The sequence below is a fragment of the Bufo gargarizans genome, chromosome 5, assembly GCF_014858855.1.
Source record: "Bufo gargarizans isolate SCDJY-AF-19 chromosome 5, ASM1485885v1, whole genome shotgun sequence".
NCBI classification, from domain to species: Eukaryota; Metazoa; Chordata; class Amphibia; order Anura; family Bufonidae; genus Bufo; species Bufo gargarizans.
The window spans coordinates 344,183,197-344,206,066 of record NC_058084.1 but is presented as its reverse complement, the minus strand read 5'-3'; the positions used below and the strand labels follow the sequence as shown (position 1 = coordinate 344,206,066).

The 22,870-nt window shown below is 45.8% G+C and overlaps 2 protein-coding genes across 3 annotated transcripts in view; one reads left to right on the top strand and one right to left on the bottom strand.

Moving 5' to 3' along the window:
• HACL1 (2-hydroxyacyl-CoA lyase 1) overlaps positions 1-7,415 on the bottom strand; it is a 63,998-nt gene extending 56,583 nt beyond the window's left edge. The window contains exon 1 of the mRNA XM_044293734.1: positions 7,282-7,415. Within this exon, the coding sequence (XP_044149669.1) occupies positions 7,282-7,341 (60 nt within the window). The 5' untranslated portion in view covers positions 7,342-7,415. The remainder of the gene's footprint in view (positions 1-7,281) is intronic.
• A 99-nt stretch (positions 7,416-7,514) lies between these two features.
• Positions 7,515-22,870, top strand: part of BTD (biotinidase) — a 51,693-nt gene continuing 36,337 nt past the window's right edge. Inside the window, exon 1 of one of the 2 annotated variants that reach the window (XM_044293730.1) lies at positions 7,515-7,577. The gene's annotated coding sequence lies outside the window, so the exon portion shown is untranslated. The remainder of the gene's footprint in view (positions 7,578-22,870) is intronic. The other variant, XM_044293729.1, reaches the window with a different exon arrangement.

Here is a 22,870-nt window from a genome sequence, read left to right as displayed (position 1 = left end):
CAAGTCTTCAGTTTTTGGGGCCGGAGATAAAACCGTAGCATGCTGCAGTTTTATCTTTTTGCCTGATCAGTCAAAATGACTGAACTGAAGACATCCTGATGCATCCTGAATGGATTACTCTCCATTCAGAATGCATGGGGATAAAACTGATCAGTTATTTTCCGGTATAGAGCCCCAGGACAGAATATGCCGGAAAAGAAAAACGCAAGTGTGAAAGTACCCCAACTTGAAATAGTTATATATGTGGTAAAATATGGTAAAGGAGTTCTCACTTCGGTAAGTGGCATTTATCATGTAGCTAAAGTTAATACAAGGCACTTACTAATGTATTGTGATTGTCCATATTGCTTCCTTTGCTGTCTGGATTCATTTTTCCTTCACATTAAGGCCTCATGCACACGATTGTTGTGTGCATCCGTTCCGTCATTTTTCACAGTTTAGTGGAGGTCCCATTCATTTTTTATGGAGCTGTGAAAAAACCCTGATAGTCCTCCCATTTTTTTTCTGTGCGTCCGTGATTCCAGTCAGTCAAAAAAAAATAACCTGTCCTATTCTTGTCAGTGGAAAACGGAGGACAGACCCATTCAAGTCAATGGGTCCATCAAAAAAATAAATAAACGGATGCACAACTGGTATGTCGTCCGCGTCCGGTGCAATAAATTACACTTTTCATTAACCAACCTTTTTTTTTTTTTTTTTGTCTGACAGGGGAAACACAACTGAAGCAAAAAAATCAGACACGGACCACTGAAGCCAAATCACTGACAGTGAAAAAACGTTGTGTGCATGAGGCCTAACACTGCTAGTTTACACGGTTATGACCACCTGCAATCCAGCAATCGTGGACGTGCTTCCACACTAAAGGAAAAAAGTGCTGGCCTATCTGGCGGCCGGGATTGTGGGTGCGCACATAGGCATGCTCCCATCCCAGCCACTGCTGCAGCGCAGGTACGAAACAATCAAGCTGGACTGCAGGGTGGTCACAAGCCCTGGAAACGAGCAGTGTATAATGCGATGGAAAACTGGAGGATCACAATAGGGTTGGACGATATCAAAAATATTCCCACGATAATGATAAGAAATTTATCGCGATAACGATATATATCGCGATAAATGCCCATTTAGACGAAAAAAATCACTTGGGGCCACAAGGAGACATTATATTGTATGGGGGCAGCCACAAGGAGACGTTACACTGTATGGGGGCAGCCGGGCAGCCACAAGGAGACGTTATACTGTATGGGGGCAGCCACAAGGAGACGTTATACTGTATGGGGGCAGCCACAAGGAGACGTTATACTGTATGGGGGCAGCCACAAGGAGACGTTATACTGTATGGGGGCAGCCACAAGGAGACGTTATACTGTATGGGGGCAGCCACAAGGAGACGTTATACTGTATTAATCATTGGTGGCAGTGGCCACAGGGTCCCCCTCCCATCATTGGTGGCAGGGGGGCCCCCCTCCCTCCCCAGTATTAATCATTGGAGGCCAAAGGGTCATCCCCCATCATTGGTGGCAGTGGGCAGTTCTGATCGGAGTCCCAGCAGTGTAATGCTGGGGCTCCGATCGGTTACCATGGCAGCCAGGAAGCTACTGAAGTCCTGGTTGCCATGGTATGTTAGTGAGCAGCATTATACTTACGTGCGCCGTGGCCGCTCCTTCTTCTGTCTGTGCGGCGCATTGCTAATGCTTATAGCATTAGCAATGCGCCGCACAGACCTATGAGAAGGAGTGCCCGGCGGCCACGGCGCACGTGAGTATAATGCTGCTCACTAACATACCATGGCAACCAGGACTTCAGTAGCTTCCTGGCTGCCATGGTAACCGATCGGAGCCCCAGCATTACACTGCCGGGACTCCGATCAGAACTGCCCACTGCCACCAATGATGGGGGACGACCCTGTGGCCTCCAATGATTAATATTGGGGCGAGGGGGAGGGAGGGGGGCAGTGCCCACTGCCACCAATGCAGGGACTTAAGAACATTCCCGGCACCCGACCTCTGAGAGGACGCTGTGATCACCTGAGGGGTTAATTGCGCGGATCACAGCGTCCTCTCAGAGGTCGGGTCACAGAATTCCTTCCCTCCCTCACGCTGGCCGAATGGCTTAAGTACTCTGTAAATGTGCTGTACGGTTCATGCTGGGGCGGGCGGCCGCGGACGCAGATTTAGAAGCGGTCAGCGCACATGACTGCTTCTATGACGTCACGAAATACCGCGGTATTTAGGAAACTGCGATATCGCTGTTTTTGTGATACCGGTATATCGCCCAACCCTAGATCACAATACATTAGTAAGCGCCTTCTATTTAGTTTGTCCACATGATCAATGCCAGTTGCTGAAGTGAGACGACCCCTTTAAACATATACCTTAAGCAGCTGTTCACCTGTATGGCCAATGCGTTGAACAGCCACAAGCGGGTGGGCATGTTTTGCGGGTGGTTGACCACATGTACAACGGGTGCAGTCATCACGAGTTGGAAAGTGCCAGGTCTGTCTCAGAAACCTAGTTCCCCATTGACTTCTACTGGTAAAGGAGACGCTGCAGTTCCTAACCTCATCACCACCGCGCCATATGGACATACCCTAAGGGCTCATGCACATGACTTGTATCCATAGTGCGGTCCGCAAAACAAGGACCCGGGCCGTGTGTAGACTGCCATTTCAATAGAAATGTCCTATTCTTGTCAGTTTTGCAGACACGTTCTAACTTTTTGCCACTGAACAGACGTGCGGATGCGGACAGCACACAGTGTGCGGTCTGCATCTTTTGTGGCCCCATTTAAATGGATGGGTCCACATCAGAGCTGCAACAGAATGGCCTAATGCTGTGTGTCCCTGCCCGACATTGGCTGTAATGAATTGTACTGACGGCATTATATCAGTACAGTTCATTATAGCTCATGTCGGACAGGAACACAGAGTATTCTAAATAATTATAACGCCGTGAGGTCCCATTACAGGAGCAGCATTCAGTCCGGGAAATAAGGCTCCCATATGGAGTGAATATGCTCTACTTTCATACAATTTGATTTAATAGAGAATGGGGTAACTAGCAAGTTTCTAGATCACTTAATTTCAAAAATATGCCACTATCCACGTGAAAAAAGGAAAAATTAAGTCAAGGCCACTAGTGGTCTCACTTCCACCTAAATTGCAGTTGACTGCCTGATGTCATTCGTTTTCTATGGTGCCAGATTGTGTCATCCTATCCACACACATAAAACACACGGAACGGACATGGAAACTAAATACATTCGTGTCCATGAGGCCTTAGGCTACTTTCACACTAGCTCAGAATGCATCAGTTTGCCTCCGTTCAGTCACCATTCTACTCTGGAAGCAGACATTAAAACGCTGCCTGCGGCGTTCTGCTATCCGCCTGACGAAGCGGAGCCAAACAGATCCGTCCTGGCTCACAATGTAAGTCAATAGGGACGGCTCGTCAGGCGGATAGCAGAACGCTGCAGGCAGCGCTTTGGTTCCGCCTCCAGAGCAGAATAGTGACTGAGTGGAGGCAAACTGATGCATTCTGAGCTTGTGTGAAAGTAGCCTAAGGCCTCATGCACACGAACATACTCTGTTTCCATGTCCGTTCCGGTTTTTGTGGATGGGATGTGGACACATTCATTTCAGTAGGTCTGTAAAAAAAAAAAAAAAAAAGCGGACAGCACACAGTGTACTGTCCGCATCCGTAAGCCTGAAAAATATAGAGCATGCCCTATTCTTCTCCATTTTGCAGACAAGCAGAGGCATTGTTAAAATGGATCTGAAAAAAATAAATATGGATGTAACACGGATGTCTTCCTTATTTTTTTGCGGATCCGTATTTTGTGGAAGGGAGACACCCCTGCTTCTGAAATGCATCTAGCTGTGCAGCTGAAACAAGGAACAATATGGCTGAAGCCCAAAAAACACCAGTTCCTTCACAGAAGCATAGGCATTATGCATATTTTTATTTATTTTTTAAAGCTCAGGATGCATTTAAAGGTGTGGATATTGTAATGTGTTTTTCCTGAAACCACTGCAATAGCGAGGGGAAAAAAAACAAAAAAACAGCGCTTACACAAATCGGAGCAAGACCAGTGGCGTAACTACCGGGGAAGCAGGGGAAGCAGCTGCTTCGGGGCCCGGGCTGCCAAGGGGGCCCGGCGCCCCAAGCAGCGTGTGTGACAGTTTATTTTGAAGTTAGATAAATATCGTGTTCAGGGCCCCTTCACAGCCGCTAGAGTGATCTAATTTTACTGTCTGCTAAAAGTCTCCTGGTCTGGGATTCGAACCCACAACCTCCAATCTATAAGTGAAACAGTGGCAAAGCATTTACCCTCACAGCCATAAAGGCTGCATTACAACTGACTGTAAAAAAAAAAAAATACATCTATACACATGACAGCTGCCCAAACACACCTAGCACTGCTATATCTGTATATGACAGCTGTCCCTGCACATTCAGCTCTGCTACATGTCTATATATGAACAGCTGCCATGTGTATAGATGTACACTTAGCCAGCTATAACAGTAGAAGTCTCATATTTTTTCACTCAGCCTCAAGGCAGCTCTTATGGTCTAGTGGATAGCTGCTCTGCCTCTGAAGCAGAAGGTCCTGGGTTCGAATCCCAGCAGACTCTTTTCTCAAATACAAGCACTGACTCCATATAAGGGCATACAGGGCGGGACAGAATACAAGGCGGGACACAGGAAGAGGCTGCATCGCATCGCTGACATGGAGGTAAGTAGAAGTGTTTATTATTTTTTTTTAATACCCGACTGTTACTGCCATGGGGGAGCGGAAGGCACCTGATACTGGCACATGGGGGGAGGGGGGTTGGCACCTGATACTGGCACCTGGGGGGGGGGTTGGCACCTGATACTGGCACATGGGAGTGGGGTTGGCACCTGATACTGGCATGGGGGGGGGAGGGAGAGAGGCACCTGATACTGGCATTGGGGGGGGGGGGGGGGAGGGAGAGAGGTACTTGATACTGGCACTTTTTTTGTGGTGGTGGTGGGGGGGGGGGGAGATGGCACTATGATACTGGGACATAGGGGGGGGGGGGGGGGGGAGGGGGAGGCACCTGATACTGGCACCTGGAGGGGAGAGGGGGGGTTGGCACTTGATACTGGCACATGGGGGGGGGGCACCTGATACTGGCACATAGGGAGGGGGGAGGGAGAGAGGCACTTGATATTGGCACTTTTTAGTGGGGGGGGGGGGAGATGGCACTATGATACTGGGACATGGGGAGGAGAGAGGCACTTGATACTGGCACATGGGGGGTGGGAAGGAGAGAGGCACTTGATACTGGCACATGGGGGGGAGATGGCACTATGATACTGGGACATGTGGGGGGGGGAGAGGCACTTGATACTGGCACATGATAGGGGCACTTACTGGCACATTATTGGGGGGCATTATGGGGGACACTAGGCCGGCAGCCTATCAGAGGCCGGACACTGAGCGGCATCTACTGGGGCACTATATATGGGGCATTTTATACTGGTACATTTTGGGGGGGCACTAGCAGGAAGGGGGGAGAGGAGCACTATGGGGGAAGTTACTGGGGGCACTATATAGGGGTATTTTATACTGGCACATTTTTTGGGGCACTATGGGGACATTAGCTCAACTGGGGGCATTACAAGGGGGTATTTTTTGCACTGTCACATTATAAGGAGAATTATTACTACTGGGGGGGGGGGGGGGCATTATGGTGGGTTTTATTACTGCCCCATGGTATGACCCCCTAGTAGCGGCACCGGCCTCTCCCTGCTCTGCTATCCCTCTGCCCCTTCTCCAAATCCTTATTATAAAATCTTTCTCATTAGGATAAAACACAACATCAGCTCCGCCGAGCCCCGGCCAAAGTGTGGAAGTGGCGTCCGAGACCCCCAAGGACCAAGCCAAGTAATTGTAAGTGTTCATGTGGAGTATGTTTATGTTATACACATATAGCCTACACTGTGCCACACAATATACAGTATACCGCTACACTGTGCCACACAATATACAGTATACCTCTATACTGTGCCTCACAATGTACAGTATACCGCTACACTGTGCCCCACAATATACAGTATACCGCTACACTGTGCCACACAATATACAGTATACCTCTACACTGTGCCTCACAATATACCGCTACACTGTGCCACACAATATACCTCAACACTGTGCCACACAATATACAGTATACCGCTACACTGTGCCTCACAATATACCTCTACACTGTGCCACACAATATACAGTATACCGCTACACTGTGCCACACAATATACAGTACACCTATATACTGTGCCACACAATATACAGTATACCGCTACACTGTGCCACACAATATACAGTATACCTCTACACTGTGCCCCACAATATACAGTATACCTCTACACCGTGCCCCACAATATACAGTATACCGCTACACTGTGCCACACAATATACAGTATACCTCTACACCGTGCCCCACAATATACAGTATACCGCTACACTGTGCCACACAATATACAGTATACCTCTACACTGTGCCCCACAATATACAGTATACCTCTACACCGTGCCACACAATATACAGTATACCGCTACACTGTGCCACACAATATACAGTATACCGCTACACTGTGCCACACAATATATAGTATACCTCTACACTGTGCCACACAATATACAGTATACCGCTACACTGTGCCAAAGGAGTGGGGTTTACACAGGAGGAGGGAGGTGCGAAGCGCGCTGAGGGGGGCCCTTACAAATATTTGCTGTGGGGCCCAGTCACTTCTAGTTACGCCCCTGAGCAAGACTATGGTGCAAAACGTACCTTTGCAAATATACCCTAAATGTTCATGTCCACCGGTCAATTATCATATTTATTGACCGGTGTGAAATGCCATGTGTATCACCAGCGCCCGTAGCAATAACTACATTTCCATCATGTGTTCAACCCACTGATCATGCACCGGAGGGCTGAATAGTCGCCCCTTATGAAGGGGGTGTGAGGTATATGCATGGGGGGGGGGGGGGGGGGGGTGTCGTCTAGGCTTGAACTTTTTGCACGAGGACCCAGAGTCTCTGAATGCAGTTCTCTGACCAGCTGTAATGTGAACAGGAGTAATAAAGGGCATACCATGGGAAACCTCTCAATATCACCGAATCAGAAGTGGAACTACAGGTCTCAGCATGCACAGTCTACATCTGTCATATACAGACAAGCAGCGTTATGGACTCCAAGAAGTCTCTGCTTCGCAAGAAGTTCTGCAGCAGCGCTGAACACTCTGTAACGGATCTTACTTGTGCAACCAGAGCCTCAGCAATGATCTGCGCCCCGGTAACGGGCTCCTGAGACGCCATACCCTCCGTGCACCCGCTGTGCCGCTGACTTCCTTGCACTGCCACTGCGAGACGTCACATCAGCTTCGTCCCGCCCACACCACGCCCCCCAGTGACAGCTAGAGCGAAAGCGGGGCGGGGCATACACCTCTGTACCAATCAGACGCAAGGTACAGTACGGTTCCGTCGTGAACCAGCAGGGGGCGTAGACGGTACAGAGTCCACAGTTAACAGTCCACAGGAGATCCGTGTCAGGGGTGAGTGGTGATCGGGCTGATATGGTGTGGATTATGCAGGGCTCGGGTTTACATGTTGGGTGTAATGGATTTGCTGCAGAGATTTTTCACAGCAAATCTAACTAAATAAATCTTCAGGGAATCCTTAGGGCCTGTTCACACTGTGGATTTTGCTGTCAAAATCTTATGCATATAACACTGCAGAAACCGTGTGGTGGTTGTCCGCACACCATGTCAGGGGCCCCCAGAGCAAAAAGCTTGGGGGACACCTAGTGGCCTAGTCGCTGTCATGTTAAATTGAAGGTGTAATGGTTTGGTCCATATGGCTATGTATTCTATAGGGCTGGTGTGGTGTCTCCCCCCTTTTTCGTGTGCTGTCCGCATCAGTATGTCCGTTCCGTTGCCCCGCAAAAAAAAATAGTGTAAGTCCTATTTTTTTTCTAGTTTGCGGACAAGGATAGGCATTATTACAATGGATCCACAAAAGAAAAGTCATCCTTTTTTTGCGGATACGCAATTTGCGGACCGCAAAACACATACGGTCGTGTGCATGTAGCCTTACTTAGATGATTTCTTGTTTGTAGGTAGTTCAGGGTCAGACGTGTTTTCAATTGTTAGTTAAAGAGGATCTTTTGCAACACGCCAGACCTGCAGGGTATAGCGAAGTGAGGTCACGGTTATGGGCAATCGAGGGTTGCTCACTGTATTGGAGAACCCTGGGCAGGCATGTGGCAGTGAAGGAGAGGTAGACACAGTTCCTCTGGGGCACACTCGGTATGTAGGGGCCAGGCCTGATGGTGGATGAGGTGCCCTGGATGTTACGGGTATTTTGAGTGCCTGGGGCAAGGTCCCTTTAAGGTTCGTGACGCCAGTGCCTTTGACGGTGGCACACCGGTTGGTAGTTGGAATGAGTGAGGCACACAGATGAAATAGTGAACCAAACGTTACTTTACTGAACAATCCAACTTTGTACATGCAGGTGGTTCACAGTCTCTTAAATCACAGCTTCACAAGTAGGCTTATTCACAAGATGGCAGGTATTGATTATGCAAGATACTCAGAGGGTAAATCCACAATGCACTCAGAATCAGGTTGTACCTTTCCTCAGAAATAGCGTACACTGTTCCTTCTAGAACTCCTGTCTGGCTTTCTATCCCAAGGCCCGGATGCCTAAATGGTGGCTTAGTTCCTTGGTAAAATATATCTTCCTCAGGTATTAGATTCTTGCTTTATTTTCTACTGCATCTGCCCATCAGGGTTACTTATCTTTCCCTGGGATTTCCTTACTTGTTTGGTGAATGACTGTGGGTTTCTCCCAGGAGGTTCTGTCCTGCCACTGGGGTGTCTCTACTGAGCTAATCCTAGCCTCAGGAGCTTCAGGTGGACGAGGTGACTCCTCTAGTCCCCTGGAATGAACTAACTCTCCCCTGGCTGGGCCTTCCTATATGTATCTAGGGCTCTCTAGTTCCCCCTAACGCCTGGGAGGCTAAACTACACCCTGACAGGCCTGACACCCAGATAACACAGGGAAAAACATGCACATGTCATTCAATGCAATGAAACACATTAACCTGTGTAGTGCCCACCTTTACCTAGTGGGACACTACACTTTCACTACAATATAAAATCTAAACTAAGCATACAGACATGGAGAGCGGCGCCCAGGGATCTCCCTGCACTTACTATTATCCCCGGGCGCCGCTCCGTTCTCCCGGTATAGGCTCCGGTATTTGCTGATTTTCAGCTCAACTGGGTGGAGCCTGCCGGCGTCTCCTTCTCCCAGGCTGTAGTGCTGGCCAATCGCAGCGCTCAGCTCATAGCCTGAGAGAAAAAATAAAACTTGTCTGTATGCTTAGTTTAGATTTTTTATTGTAGTGAAAGGTCCTCTTTAAGTTTGAAGAGTGTTCCCGTTTGTTCGGTATTCCAATAGCGTTACAAAAGACAGTTTTAGGCCGAATGCACACGGCCGTGAGCGGTCCGTGGAACCGCGGCCTGGATGCCTGCTGAGAGCAGGAGCGCACGGCGTCATTGGTTGCTATGACGCCGTGCGCTCCCTGCTGCCGCCGCAATACAGTAATACACTGGTATGATCTATAGCAGGCATCCAGGCCACGGTTCCACGGCCCGCACACGGCCATGAAACACGGCTGTGTGCATTTGGCCTTACCTTGTGATTGTTTGGAATTTTGGGGTATAATTAGTTATTGATTCTGCTAAGATGGAATTTAGATTGCCTGAAGATAAATTGAATAAGATGTGCGCGTAGTTAGTGGTTATGTTGGCCAGGAAGGAATCCACCTTGAAAGAGATGCAGTCATTGCTTGGGCAGCAGAATTTTGCTTGTAGGGTGATTCCGTTGGGCAGAGTCTTTTCTAAAAGACTTTATTTCGCGACAAGGGGTTTAAAATCACCTTTTTCTCAAATTCATTTGACAAAGGAATTGAAAAAAAGATTTAGGTGTTTGGCTTGAATTTTTTGGGTACCGTATTTTTGCGCCCCATAAGACGCCGTTTTTCCCCCCAAATGTCCCTGCGTCTTATGGGGTGAATACTAATGAGCGCTTCCATTATGGAAGCGCTTATTAGGACCGGAAAGCGATGAAGGCTCTTTACCCACCGCTTCCTGGTCCTCTGCTGTTGGCTGTGCCTTGGCTGCGCACAGCGTGGGGGCGCTCTGTGTCACAGCACAGCCGCAGCAGGAAGAAGACAGAGCGTGCTGGAGGTGAGGAGTGGCGGAGTCCAGAGCAGGAGAGGTAAGTGTTTAGTTTATTTTATTTGATCTGTGGCATGGGGGCTCATAAATGACACTGGGGCTTATAGATGGCATTGGGGCTCATAAATGACACTGGGGCTTATAGATGGCATTGGGGCTCATAAATGACACTGGGGCTCATAGATGGCATTGGGGCTTATAGATGGCATTGGGGCTCATAATGGGGGCTCATAAATGACACAGGGGCTTATAGATGGCACTGGGGCTCATAAATAGCACTGGGGCTCATAAGATTGCATGGGGGCTCATAATGGGGGCTGATAAATGGCATGGGGGCTCACAATGGGGGCTGATCTGAGGCATGGGGGGGCTGATCGGAGGTCTAAATGAGGGTCTTATTAACACTGGGGGTCTGATTGGGGCTGTCATATGAGGTCTATTAATATTGGGGGTCTGATTGCTGGCCTGATCTGAGGTCTAATGAAAAATATTTTTTTCTTATTGTCCTCCTCTAAAACCTAGGTGCGTCTTATACGTCTTCAAAAAGTGATTTAGTGATAAAATGACTTAGGCCTATAGTTTTGTGCTGTTTGAAATTGAACGTATGGGTCAAGGCGAAATATATACCTGGAAAAAGTAATGACCTTGCTGATTCTTTATCACGTTTGCAGTGGGAGAGATTTCGGAGTTTGGCCCCCTACACAGAGTCGGAAGGGACGCCATGTCCGGGACATCTATGGAATGTCATTTGGGACTAACAATTCATAATATTAGGAAGTCTGTTGCTGTAAGGACATAGGCTAGTTATATGGCCGCATGGAAAGATTGGCAGCTTTTCTGTAGTTTTGTTGAAGCTGACCTGCAAGATGATGATTTCAGTTTAATCCTTCTTTATGTCTGTGATTTAATTCAGAAAGGTTTAGCGATCTCCTCTATACACAAAAAAATGAGCAGGGATTTATTTATTTTTATTTTTTTTTCTTTTGGTAAAGCAACCAGTGACTAATCATTTTGTTGTCAAGCAAATGTTGAAAGGCTGTGGTAAGTATTTTATCAGTGGAGATTTGAGAAGACCTATCTTCATTGATATACTACAATGTCTGTGGGTTGTTTTGGATAAGATTTGTTTCAATAATTTTGAGACTTGTCTTTTCAAATCAGTTTTTGTTTTGGCATTTTTTGGGGCCCTACGGATAAGTGAGTTGGTCTCTGGAAGCAGTTTCTCACCATCTGGTTTATTATTTGAGGACATAAAAGTTGAGGATGGTTCTGTGGTTGTGGAGAGTAAGGAGGTCAAAAACAGACCAACTGGGTAGAGGTTGTTTATTAAGACTGTTTAGCTTTATTGGTTCATCTATTTGTCCTGTTGAGAACATTATTCGTTGGGTAGAGATTAGGCCAAAGGTTGGGGACGTTTTATTTTTTAATTCGGTTTTTAAGAAGTGTTTGTTGAAATTAGGTTTAGGGAGTTTCTGTTTTTTGTCTTTCTTTCAGGATCGGAGCTGCAACAGATCAGCTAGGTTGGGACTGAATGATGCGTTGGTAAAAAGATCCGACGGTGGGAATCAAATAGATTTAGATTATATGTTAGACCTGAGTTGCTAATTACGAATGAATTTTCTCTTTAGATCCTATTGTTATATGGATCGTGGGCCACTCCTTCGTTTACTGGGCTTAGAAGCAAGCTGGCTCAAGATGTTATTCTGAGAATTTAGGTTTTAATCGTGAAATGTTTAATATTTTTTGGTATGGAGTTTGAGGCTTGAAATGGAGGAATTTGCTTAATGAAATACGTAAATTAAATAAAGAATTAATGGGAAATAAAGATACAATTTCAAAATCTAACTTTTTTAGCCGATTTTCCATTTTAATATTTTTTTACTTTTACAAAGCAAGGGTTAACAGCCAAACAAAACTCAATATTTATGGCCCGGATTCTGTAGTTTACAGAAACGCCCCATATGTGGTTGTAAACTGCTGTACGGGCACACGGCAGGGCGCAGAAGGAAATTAATGCCATACGGTTTTTGGAAGGCAGATTTTGCTTGACAGTTTTTTTTTTTACACCATGTCCCATTTGAAGCCCCCCTGATGCAACCCTAGAATAGAAACTCCATAAAAGTGACCCCATCTAAGAAACTACACCCCTCAAGGTATTCAAAACTGATTTTACAAACGTCATTAACCCTTTATGTGTTCCACAAGAGTTATTGGAAAATGGAGATGAAATTTCAGAATTTCAATTTTTTTGCAAATTTTTCATTTTTCCAGTAACAAAGCAAGGGTTAACAGCCAAACCAAACTGAATATTTATGGCCCTGATTCTGTAGTTTACAGAAACACCCCATATGTGGTCGTAAACTGCTGTACGGGCACACGGCAGGGCGCAGAAGGAAAGGAATGCCATACGGTTTTTGGAAGGCAGATTTTGCTGGACTGGTTTTTTTTGACACCATGTCCCATTTGAAGCCCCCCTGATGCACCCCTAGAGTAGAAACTCCAAAAAAGTGACCCCATTTTATAAACTACGGGATAGGGTTGAAGTTTTGTTGGTACTAGTTTAGGGTACATATGATTTTTGGTTGCTCTATATTACACTTTTTGTGAAGCAAGGTAACAAGAAATTTTGGCACAGTTTTTATTTTTTGTTATTTACAACATTCATCTGACAGGTTAGATCATGTGGTATTTTTATAGACCAGGTTGTCACGGACACGGCAATACCTAATATGTATACTTTTTTTTATTTATGTAAGTTTTACACAATGATTTCTTTTTTTTAAAACAAAAGAAATCATGTTTTAGTGTTTCCATAGTCTGAGAGCCATACATTTTTCAGTTTTTGGGCGATTACCTTGGGTACAGCACAATTTTTGCGGGATGAGATGACTGTTTTATTGGCACTATTTTGGGGTGCTTGTGACTTTTTGATCGCTTGCTATTACACTTTTTGTGATGTAAGGTGACAAAAAATAGCTTTTTGGACACCGTTTTAATTTTAATTTTTTTACGGTATTCACCTGAGGGGTTAGGTCATGTGATATTTTTATAGAGCAAGTTATTACGGACGCTGCGATACCTAATATGTATACTTTTTTTATTTATGCAAGTTTTACACAATGATTTCATTTTTGAAGCAAAAAAAATCATGTTTTAGTGTTTCCATAGTCTGAGAGTCATAATGTTTTTTCATTTTTGGGCGATTACCTTGGGTAGGGTATGATTTTTGCGGGATGAGATAAAAGTGCGTGGGACTTTTTGATCGCTTGCTATTACACTTTTTGTGATGTAAGGTGACAAAAAATGGTTTATTTAGCACAGTTTTTATTTTAAATTTTTTACGGTGTTCATCTGAGGGGTTAGGTCATGTGATATTTTTATAGAGCCGGTTGATACGGACGCGGCGATACCTAATATGTATACTTTTTTTAATTTATGTAAGTTTTACACAATAACAGCTTTTTTAAAACAAAAAAAAATATGTTTTAGTGTCCATATTCTGAGCCATATTTTTATTTTATTTTTTTGGGTGATTGTCTCAGGCAGGGGCTCATTTTTTGCGGGTTGAGGTGACTGTTAGATTGGTACTATTTTGGTGGGCAAACGCCTTTTTGATCGCTTGCTGTTGTACTTTTTGTGATGTAAGGTGACAAAAAAAATGGTTTATTTAGCACAGCTTTTATTTTTTATTTTTTACGGTGTTCATCTGAGGGGTTAGGTCATGTGATATGTTTATAGAGCCGGTCGATACGGACGCGGCGATACCTAATATGTATACTCCCCCCCCCCCCCCCCCCTATCTTTTACCAATTTTTTTGAACTTTATTTGGGGAAAATTACGTTTTTGTTTATTTTTACTTGAAACTTTTTTTGGGGGGAAAACTTTTTTTTTTTTCACTATTTTTTGTCCCACTTTGGGAACTGTTGGGGGTCTAATCCCTTTGCAATGCATTCCAATGCTTCTGTATTGGAATGCATTGGCTGTATGAGTAATACAGCGAGTATTACTCATACAGCTTCGGGCCTGAGAGATCCAGGGGGCTGGATCTCACAGGCACGTCACAGAAAGGCAGCGGCGCTGCCTTCCATGGCATCGGGCCCCCCTACAGCCCCATGGGGACCCGATGGCACCGCCGCAACCGCAGGTAAAAGCCGCAAACCGCAGGTCTAAATTGATCTGTGGTTTGCGGCGATCGCTCCGCAAAATTGATCTGTGGTTTGCGGCGATCGCAAGGTGCCTGCTCAATGGTACGTCATGTGTCCTTAAGTACCAGGCCAACATGCTGTACCGGTACGTCATGTGTCCTGAAGAGGTTAATAATGGTTTCATGAACATGATTGCGCAATGGCTGCCGAGTTTTGGTGGGGCCACTCCTCTTTGAGTCTTGGCGTGTGGGAGTTTGTCGCCCAGCTAATGCTGGGTGGACTGGTTATTGTTTTCTAAAAAGTTTAATCGATGGTTTTATTTGGAATGAATTTTAATTAATTTCTGCAAATTTCTATTTATTATGGTAATTTATTATGCTAAGTTATTTTTTTATTATAATGTTATCCTTAATAAACATCGCAGCCATATATTTCCAAATAGAATGTGTCTGTGTGTTTATTTAAGGTTGGATTAATGACTATGTGACTTGGGCCACCATGTCCTTTCTTGGTACGTTTGCGGCTTTAAACCAAACTTCCGCAAGTAAATTGTGCTGTGTGAACGGGCCCTTAGCATCAAATTGTTGATGGAGACACTTGCCAGGCACTTCGCCGGTCTCCATTTCTTGGTGGCATGCCGTCACGTGACTGCCGCTGTCAGGGGCAGCCTGGAGCACTCACATGCTGACACTGTCTCCGGAGGACAGGTTATGGAGACCAGGCAAGTGTCATCATGGGGAGCGCCAGGGGATCGCTGAGGTGCTTGCGTCTTTCCAAATGATACAGGTAACCAAGTGGTTCTTACCAGTGTCGGACTAGGGTACTTAGGGCCCACCAGTGTAACTGATTCTGGGGGCCCACCTTAGGGCTCCTGCACACTAACTTATTTTTTTTCCATGTCTGTACCGTTCACTTCATTTCAATGGGGCCACAAAAAAAAAATGACTCTGTGTGCATTCCGTGTCTGTATGTCCGCATGGCAGTTCTGCAAAATGATAGAACATGTCCTATTGTCGGCATTACAGACAAGGATAGAACTGTTCTATCGGGGCCGGCTGTTCTGTTCCGCATAATGTGGAATGCACACACCCGGTATCCATGTTTTGCGGATCCGCAATTTGCAGACTGCAAAACATCCAATGGTCGTGTTCATGAGCATTTATTTTACAGTGATAACAGAAATGTTAAAGATGAAGTATGATGGCAGACATTCACAGCAAAATGCGCAAACATACATGTGGCAGGATTTACACATATATGGATATCCTGCACTTTAGTCGGTCAGAAACAAGACACATGCAGCGCACACCAATCACTCATTGGACACATGTGGCACACAAGACACTTATACGTGGCTCACATGCCACTGATGCATATGTCACATGCTGCACATACACCATTGATACGTAGAACATGTATAGCACACACCACTCACACATAGGAAACACACAATGCACACACCAAGACATTTATGCCTAACCCTATTATGTGTAGCACACTTAAAGGGGTTGTCTCACTTCAGCAATTGGCATTTATCATGTAGAGAAAATCTAATACAAGGTACTTACTAATGTATTGTGATTGTCCATATTGGCTCTTTTCTATCACATTATACACAGCACGCAGTGGCGTAGGGATCGCCATAGCAACCATAGCAGTGGCTATGGGGCCCTATGCCACTGGGGGCCCGTCCGGACCGCATTAATTTTTTATTTTTATTTTTTTATTTTATTAACACACAGGCAGCCAGGCCCGACCGCCCGCCCAGTGTAGTGGGCGGGGCGCGGGCGGTCCGCGGCTCGGGCCTGGCTGGGGGGAAGGCAAGGAGTAGTCAGGACTGGAGGCTGAAGCAGGCGGGCCCGGGGCGCACTGCCGCACGAGCAGAAGAAGAGGTAGGCGGTGGAGGGGGCCGGAACGCGGGCTTACCTGAGGGACGGAGGCGGAGCCAGGCACCAGAGCCGCAGCGCAGGAAAGATTCCTCCTAGTAACTAGAGGGAGGAGGAGGCGGACTCAGGCGGTGGAGGGGGCGGGGCCGGGCCGTGGAGGGGCGGGGCCGTGGAGGAGGGGGGTTACCTGTTGTGGAGGGACTAGGGAGGGAGAGGGAGTGCGGCCGCACTGGCGCCAGTCAAATTCGCGTTATGGCGCTGGGCATTGTAAACCAGTGGCTGTGCACCATGCCAGGTACCATGGGGTGGTAGTGGAGTAGCCTTCCTTGGAAGCATACTGTAGCAGCATCGAAGGTTTGACAAAGAAACTTGAGCCATCATGGATGCTACCTGCTGACAAGGCCTCACCAGGAACTGTAAGTGTTCCGCAACTGTATCCACCCAGAGTGCACTAAGATTTGTACATCAGCTACAGAGTCTAACCATTATACTTGCCTACTAATTAAAATGATTGTAACCACTAAGAATAGCATAAGCCCTAAAAACTGTCATTCCAGCGACCCTTTTAATGTCTATTTTACACTGAGAGGAATACTACATTTCAATACAAAATATTGCAGTGTAGTATAAAAGCGATCAGACGATCACATGGTCAAATTCCCTAGTAGAACTAAAAACGTTAAAAAAATAGTTAAAAATGTAAAAAACATATATATTTTCCATTACAAAGTGCTTAAGTATGTCAAAATACTGTATGTAAAAGTATTTAAAAAAAGGTCATAATTGGTATCACTACAACCACAACAAACCATACTAGAAAGCTAAAGCAATACTTATCTCTTTGGGTGAAAAAAAAAAATAATGTTTAGGATAAAATGTGATCAAAAAGTCATAAGTACTGTAAAATGGTACCAATAAAAGCTACGACACGCACTGCCCAGAAAAAAATAAGTCGGAATACAGGTCCATTCATGTAAAAATAAAAAGTGACTGCTCTCAGAATATGATACACAAGCTATTGTCAACCTTGGTTACCCCAAAAATGTTTTTCAATACTGTATACCCCAAAATGGTGCAATAAAATATACAACCCGTTCTGCAACAAAACAAAAATAAAACAAGCCCTCATACAGTTACGTTGATGGGAAAATTAAAATGTTATAGGGAATATGGGGATGAGGATAGTTTTTTAGATTTATATGTGGTAGGGATCAAAACCTGACTAACATGTTAAGATATGAGACTGATAGAGATTAAGGGCACTTTCTCACTTGCGTTAAACATTTCCGGTATTGAGTTCCATCCTAGGGGCTTAATACCGGAAAAAAACTGATCAGTTTTATCCTGATGCATTCTGAATGGAGAGCAATCCGTTCAGTATGCATCAGGATGTCTTCAGTTCAGTCACTGTACGGTTTTTGGACTGAGAAAATACCGCAGCATGCTGCCGAAACACTTGCCGGAATGCCGGATCCGGCATTATTTTACATTGAAATGCATTAATGCTGGATCTGGGCCTAAGTGTTCCGGAAAAACAGATCCGGTTTTGCGGTCTGTGCATGCACAGAACTTTAAAAATGTTAAAAAGATAAATACCGGATCCGTTTTTCCAGCTGACAACTGGAGAGACGGATCCGGTATTGCAATGCATTTGTGAGATGGATACGCATTTGGGGGATATCTGTGGATGACGCTGAAGGGGGATATCTGTGGATGACGCTGAAGGGGGATATCTGTGGATGACGCTGAAGGGGGATATCTGTGGATGACGCTGAAGGGGGATATCTGTGGATGACGCTGAAGGGGGATATCTGTGGATGACGCTGAAGGGGGATATCTGTGGATGACGCTGAAGGGGGATATCTGTGGATGACGCTGAAGGGGGATATCTGTGGATGACGCTGAAGGGGGATATCTGTGGATGACGCTGAAGGGGGATATCTGTGGATGACGCTGAAGGGGGATATCTGTGGATGTCCAAAAAATAAAAAAATAAAAATAAAAAAATGGAGACAGCACGTCCAAAAAGGTGACAAAGGCTATCACTAAGCCGAAATGTTGCATCTGGAATTAAACCTCACCTTTTTGGACGTGCTGTCTCCATTTTTTTATTTTTTGGACATCTATAAGTTGTCAATATTGGGGGGCCTTTTACCACCTCCCTTGGAGACGAGCACCCGCAGCATTTTTTCTTAGGAGTGCTGTCCACCCGTGTTTTTTCTAGGGGATATCTGTGGATGACACTGAGGGGGATATCTGTGGATGACACTGAGGGGGATATCTGTGGATGACACTGAGGGGGATATCTGTGGATGACACTGAGGGGGATATCTGTGGATGACACTGAGGGGGGGGGGGAATCTGTGGATGACACTGAGGGGGGATCTGTGGATGACACTGAGGGGGATCTAGGGAGGGGTGTGGGGATGTTGGGGTGGGAGGTCCTGGAGGGGTGTTTGGGTGGGAGCTCTGGAAGGGGTGGGAGGTTCGATAGGTATGTGGGGGTGGGAGATCCGGGAGGGGGGCCCATACATTTTTTTGCTATGGGGCCTAGTCATTTCTAGCTACGCCCCTGACAGCACGTATCCACTCTGACCACTCTGCAATCCAGCAGAGGTGGCCGTGCTTGCACACTATAGGTAAAGGTGTTGGCCTATGAGCACTTCCAGCCTTTCCCTATAGTGTGTAAGCACGGCCACTACTGCTGGATTACACGGTAGTAATAACCACAGATACGTGCTGTGTATAATGTGATGGAAAGGAGGCAATATGGACAATCACAATACATTAGTAAGTGCCTTGTATTAACTGCATGATAAATGCCATTTACTGAAGTGAGACAAACTATTTAACCCTTTTAAGCATAACTGTCTGGCATGAAATTTACCAAATATTAACCTCCTGTGGGGATTCGCTCTGGTAGACAGGACAAACGGACACAGTATAGAGGCAAAGAGCAGTTTGTAACTCAAACTTCAGTGTTTTATTCACACTTATGGCAACAAAACAGTACGACAGTCCATTTGCAGTTTTGGTGTTCGTTCACACCTAGACAGTTCATACAGCAAAAGAGTCACCTGTTATACTAGTGGTTAGTTCACACCCGATCGGCATTGCTCAGGACAGAGCAGACCTCCCAAACTCAGGCCTCCAGCCTAGCACACGGCTCAGATCCCAATCCAGCGATTGCCAGGGCTCCTCTGTCAGACAGAGGTAATTACCACCAGCTGACACTGCTGGCTGGGTTTTTTATATAGGCCAGTCAAGACCCGGCCTGGAACATTATGGGGAGTAGTCACCCACCCAGCACTTTGACTACTCCCAGTAAGAGCCGTCCCGGAACAGCTATTACAGCTATACTAAATAGCAAGAAGTCAAACAGCAATTGCTGCTGACACATGAAAACTAGCTTTTACTCCACCGAGGCCAGGAACCTCGGTGACACATACCTTCCGTCAATGACTGTCCCTTGCGCCTTCCTACACTCCTCATATTGTACATAATCTACATTATAATGAAAAGGGTTGTCCTGCCATAATGACTATTGCCTATATACAGGATAGGTGATAAATATCAGATTGCTGGGGTCTGACCGCTGGAACACCCACTGATCATAAAAAAAGGGGTCCTGAGACATTGGGGGGTCCCAGCAGTCAGACCCCCATCAATCAGACACTTATCACCTGTTGTGTCATAGCTGTTGGACCTTCTCACATTCCCTATCCTTAAAGGTTTTCTTTGGGTGTAGTAAAAAAAAAATTAAAAATTAAAAATTTGGACATTAAATGGTGTTCATGACGGACCCATTTTGGGTATGTTATAGATAATACAACTGGATCCGTTCATAATGGATGCAGACGGTTGTATTCTCAGTAACGGAAGCATTTTTGCTGAACCCTGCCGGATCCAGCAAAAACGCTAGTGTGAAAGTAGCCTTACACCAGTATGAGGCTGCATCACTGTGCGATACTGCCACCTAGTGGCTACAATAATTATCTCTCCTGAGAAACAAGATAAATAATTACTGTATTTTTCACCCTATAAGACGCACCGGTCTATAAGACGCACCTAGGTTTTTGAGGAGGAAAATAAGAAAAAAAAAATGTTTTACCAAAAGGTGTGCTTTTGGTGGGTTTTGAATTAATGGTGGTCTGTGCATGACACTATTATGGGGGATCTGTGGATGATGCACTGTCATGTGGGGGACCTGTGGATGGCACTGTCATGTGGGGGACCTGTGGATTGGACTGTCATGTGGGGGACCTGTGGATGGCACTGTTATGGGGGACCTGTGGATGGCACTGTTATGGGGGACCTGTGGATGGCACTGTTATGGGGGACCTGTGGATGGCACTGTTATGGGGGACCTGTGGATGGCACTGTTATGGGGTGGGGGACCTGTGGATGGCACTGTTATGGGGTGGGGGATCTGTGGATGGCACTGTTATGGGGGGGGGGGAATCTGTGGATGACACTGCTATATGTCATCCACAGATCCCCCTCATAACAGTGTCCCCCAATACACCGGCCCTCTGCTCACAGAAGTATTTATAAACATTAAAGGGGTATTCCCATCTTAATGATCACTGTTAAATCTGTTAATGATTTAACAGTGATCATTTTTCTAAATATATTTAACTAATATCCACCCCTTAGAAGAAAATGAACATATACTTACCTGGCTGTTGTCTTCCGTCTCCCCTGGTTACGGCCACCGCTCTTCTCAGGAATCGTGGTGGCCGCGCTTGCGCAGATGACTTCTTCTCTTCTCCCGGCCGGCCGCGCGCAGTCCCGAAAGCGCACGTCGAGGCCGCGCATGCGCTATGGTGATTTCTTCCTGGCCAGTATAGTATACTTGCCAGGAAGAAGTCAACAGGGCGCATGCGCGGCGGCGTGCGCGTTCAGTCCTGCGTGCGGCCCGACCGGGAGAAGACTTCAATCAAGATGGAGCCCGCCCCATGCCGAAACCAGGAAGTGGACAGCGCGCCGGGAGCAGGTAAGTATAAAACAGCGTGATGAGAATACCCCTTTAATCCTTATCCTGTTAATAAGTTTAACTAAAGCTGTGCTCTCCCATGTTCCCACAGCACTTACAAACCGGATTCCAAAAAAGTTGGGACACTAAACAAATTGTGAATAAAAACTGAATGCAATGATGTGGAGATGGCAAATGTCAATATTTTATTTGTAATAGAACGTAGATGACAGATCAAACGTTTAATCCGAGTAAATGTAAATTTTAAAGGAAAAATACGTTGATTCAAATTTTCACGGTGTCAACAAATCCCCAAAAAGTTGGGACAAGTAGCAATAAGAGGCTGGAAAAAGTAAATTTGAGCATAATGAAGAGCTGGAAGACCAATTAACACTAATTAGGTCAATTGGCAACATGATTGGGTATAAAAAGAGCTTCTCAGAGTGGCAGTGTCTCTCAGAAGCCAAGATGGGTAGAGGATCACCAATTCCCACAATGTTGCACAGAAAGATAGTGGAGCAATATCAGAAAGGTGTTACCCAGCGAAAAATTGCAAAGACTTTGCATCTATCATCATCAACTGTGCATAACATCATCCGAAGATTCAGAGAATCTGGAACAATCTCTGTGCGTAAGGGTCAAGGCCATAAAACCATACTGGATGCCCGTGATCTCCGGGCCCTTAAACGACACTGCACCACAAACAGGAATGCTACTGTAAAGGAAATCACAGAATGGGCTCAGGAATACTTCCAGAAACCATTGTCAGTGAACACAATCCACCGTGCCTACCTCCTTGCCATCTGAAACTCTACAGTGCAAAGAAGAAGCCATTTCTAAGCAAGATCCACAAGCTCAGGCGTTTTCACTGAGCCAGGGATCATTTAAAATGGAGTGTGGCAAAATGGAAGACTGTTCTGTGGTCAGACGAGTCACGATTCAAAGTTTATTTTTGGAAATCTGGGACGCCATGTCATCCGGACCAAAGAGGACAAGGACAACCCAAGTTGTTATCAACGCTCAGTTCAGAAGCCTGCATCTCTGATGGTATGGGGTTGCATGAGTGCGTGTGGCATGGGCAGCTTGCATGTCTGGAAAGGCACCATCAATGCAGAAAAATATATTCAGGTTCTAGAACAACATATGCTCCCATCCAGACGTCATCTCTTTCAGGGAAGACACTGCATTTTTCAACAAGATAATGCCAGACCACATTCTGCATCAGTCACAACATCATGGCTGCGTAGGAGAAGGATCCGGGTACTGAAATGGCCAGTCTGCAGTCCAGATCTTTCACTTATAGAGAACATTTGGCGCATCATAAAGAGGAAGGTGCAACAAAGAAGGCCCAAGACGATTGAACAGTTAGAGGCCTGTATTAGACAAGAATGGGAGAGCATTCCTATTTCTAAACTTGAGAAACTGGTCTCCTCGGTCCCCAGACGTCTGTTGAGTGTTGTAAGAAGAAGGAGAGATGCCACACAGTGGTGAAAATGGCCTTGTCCCAACTTTTTGGGGATTTGTTGACACCATGAAATTCTGATTCAACATATTTTTCCCTTAAAATGGTACATTTTCTCAGTTTAAACTTTTGT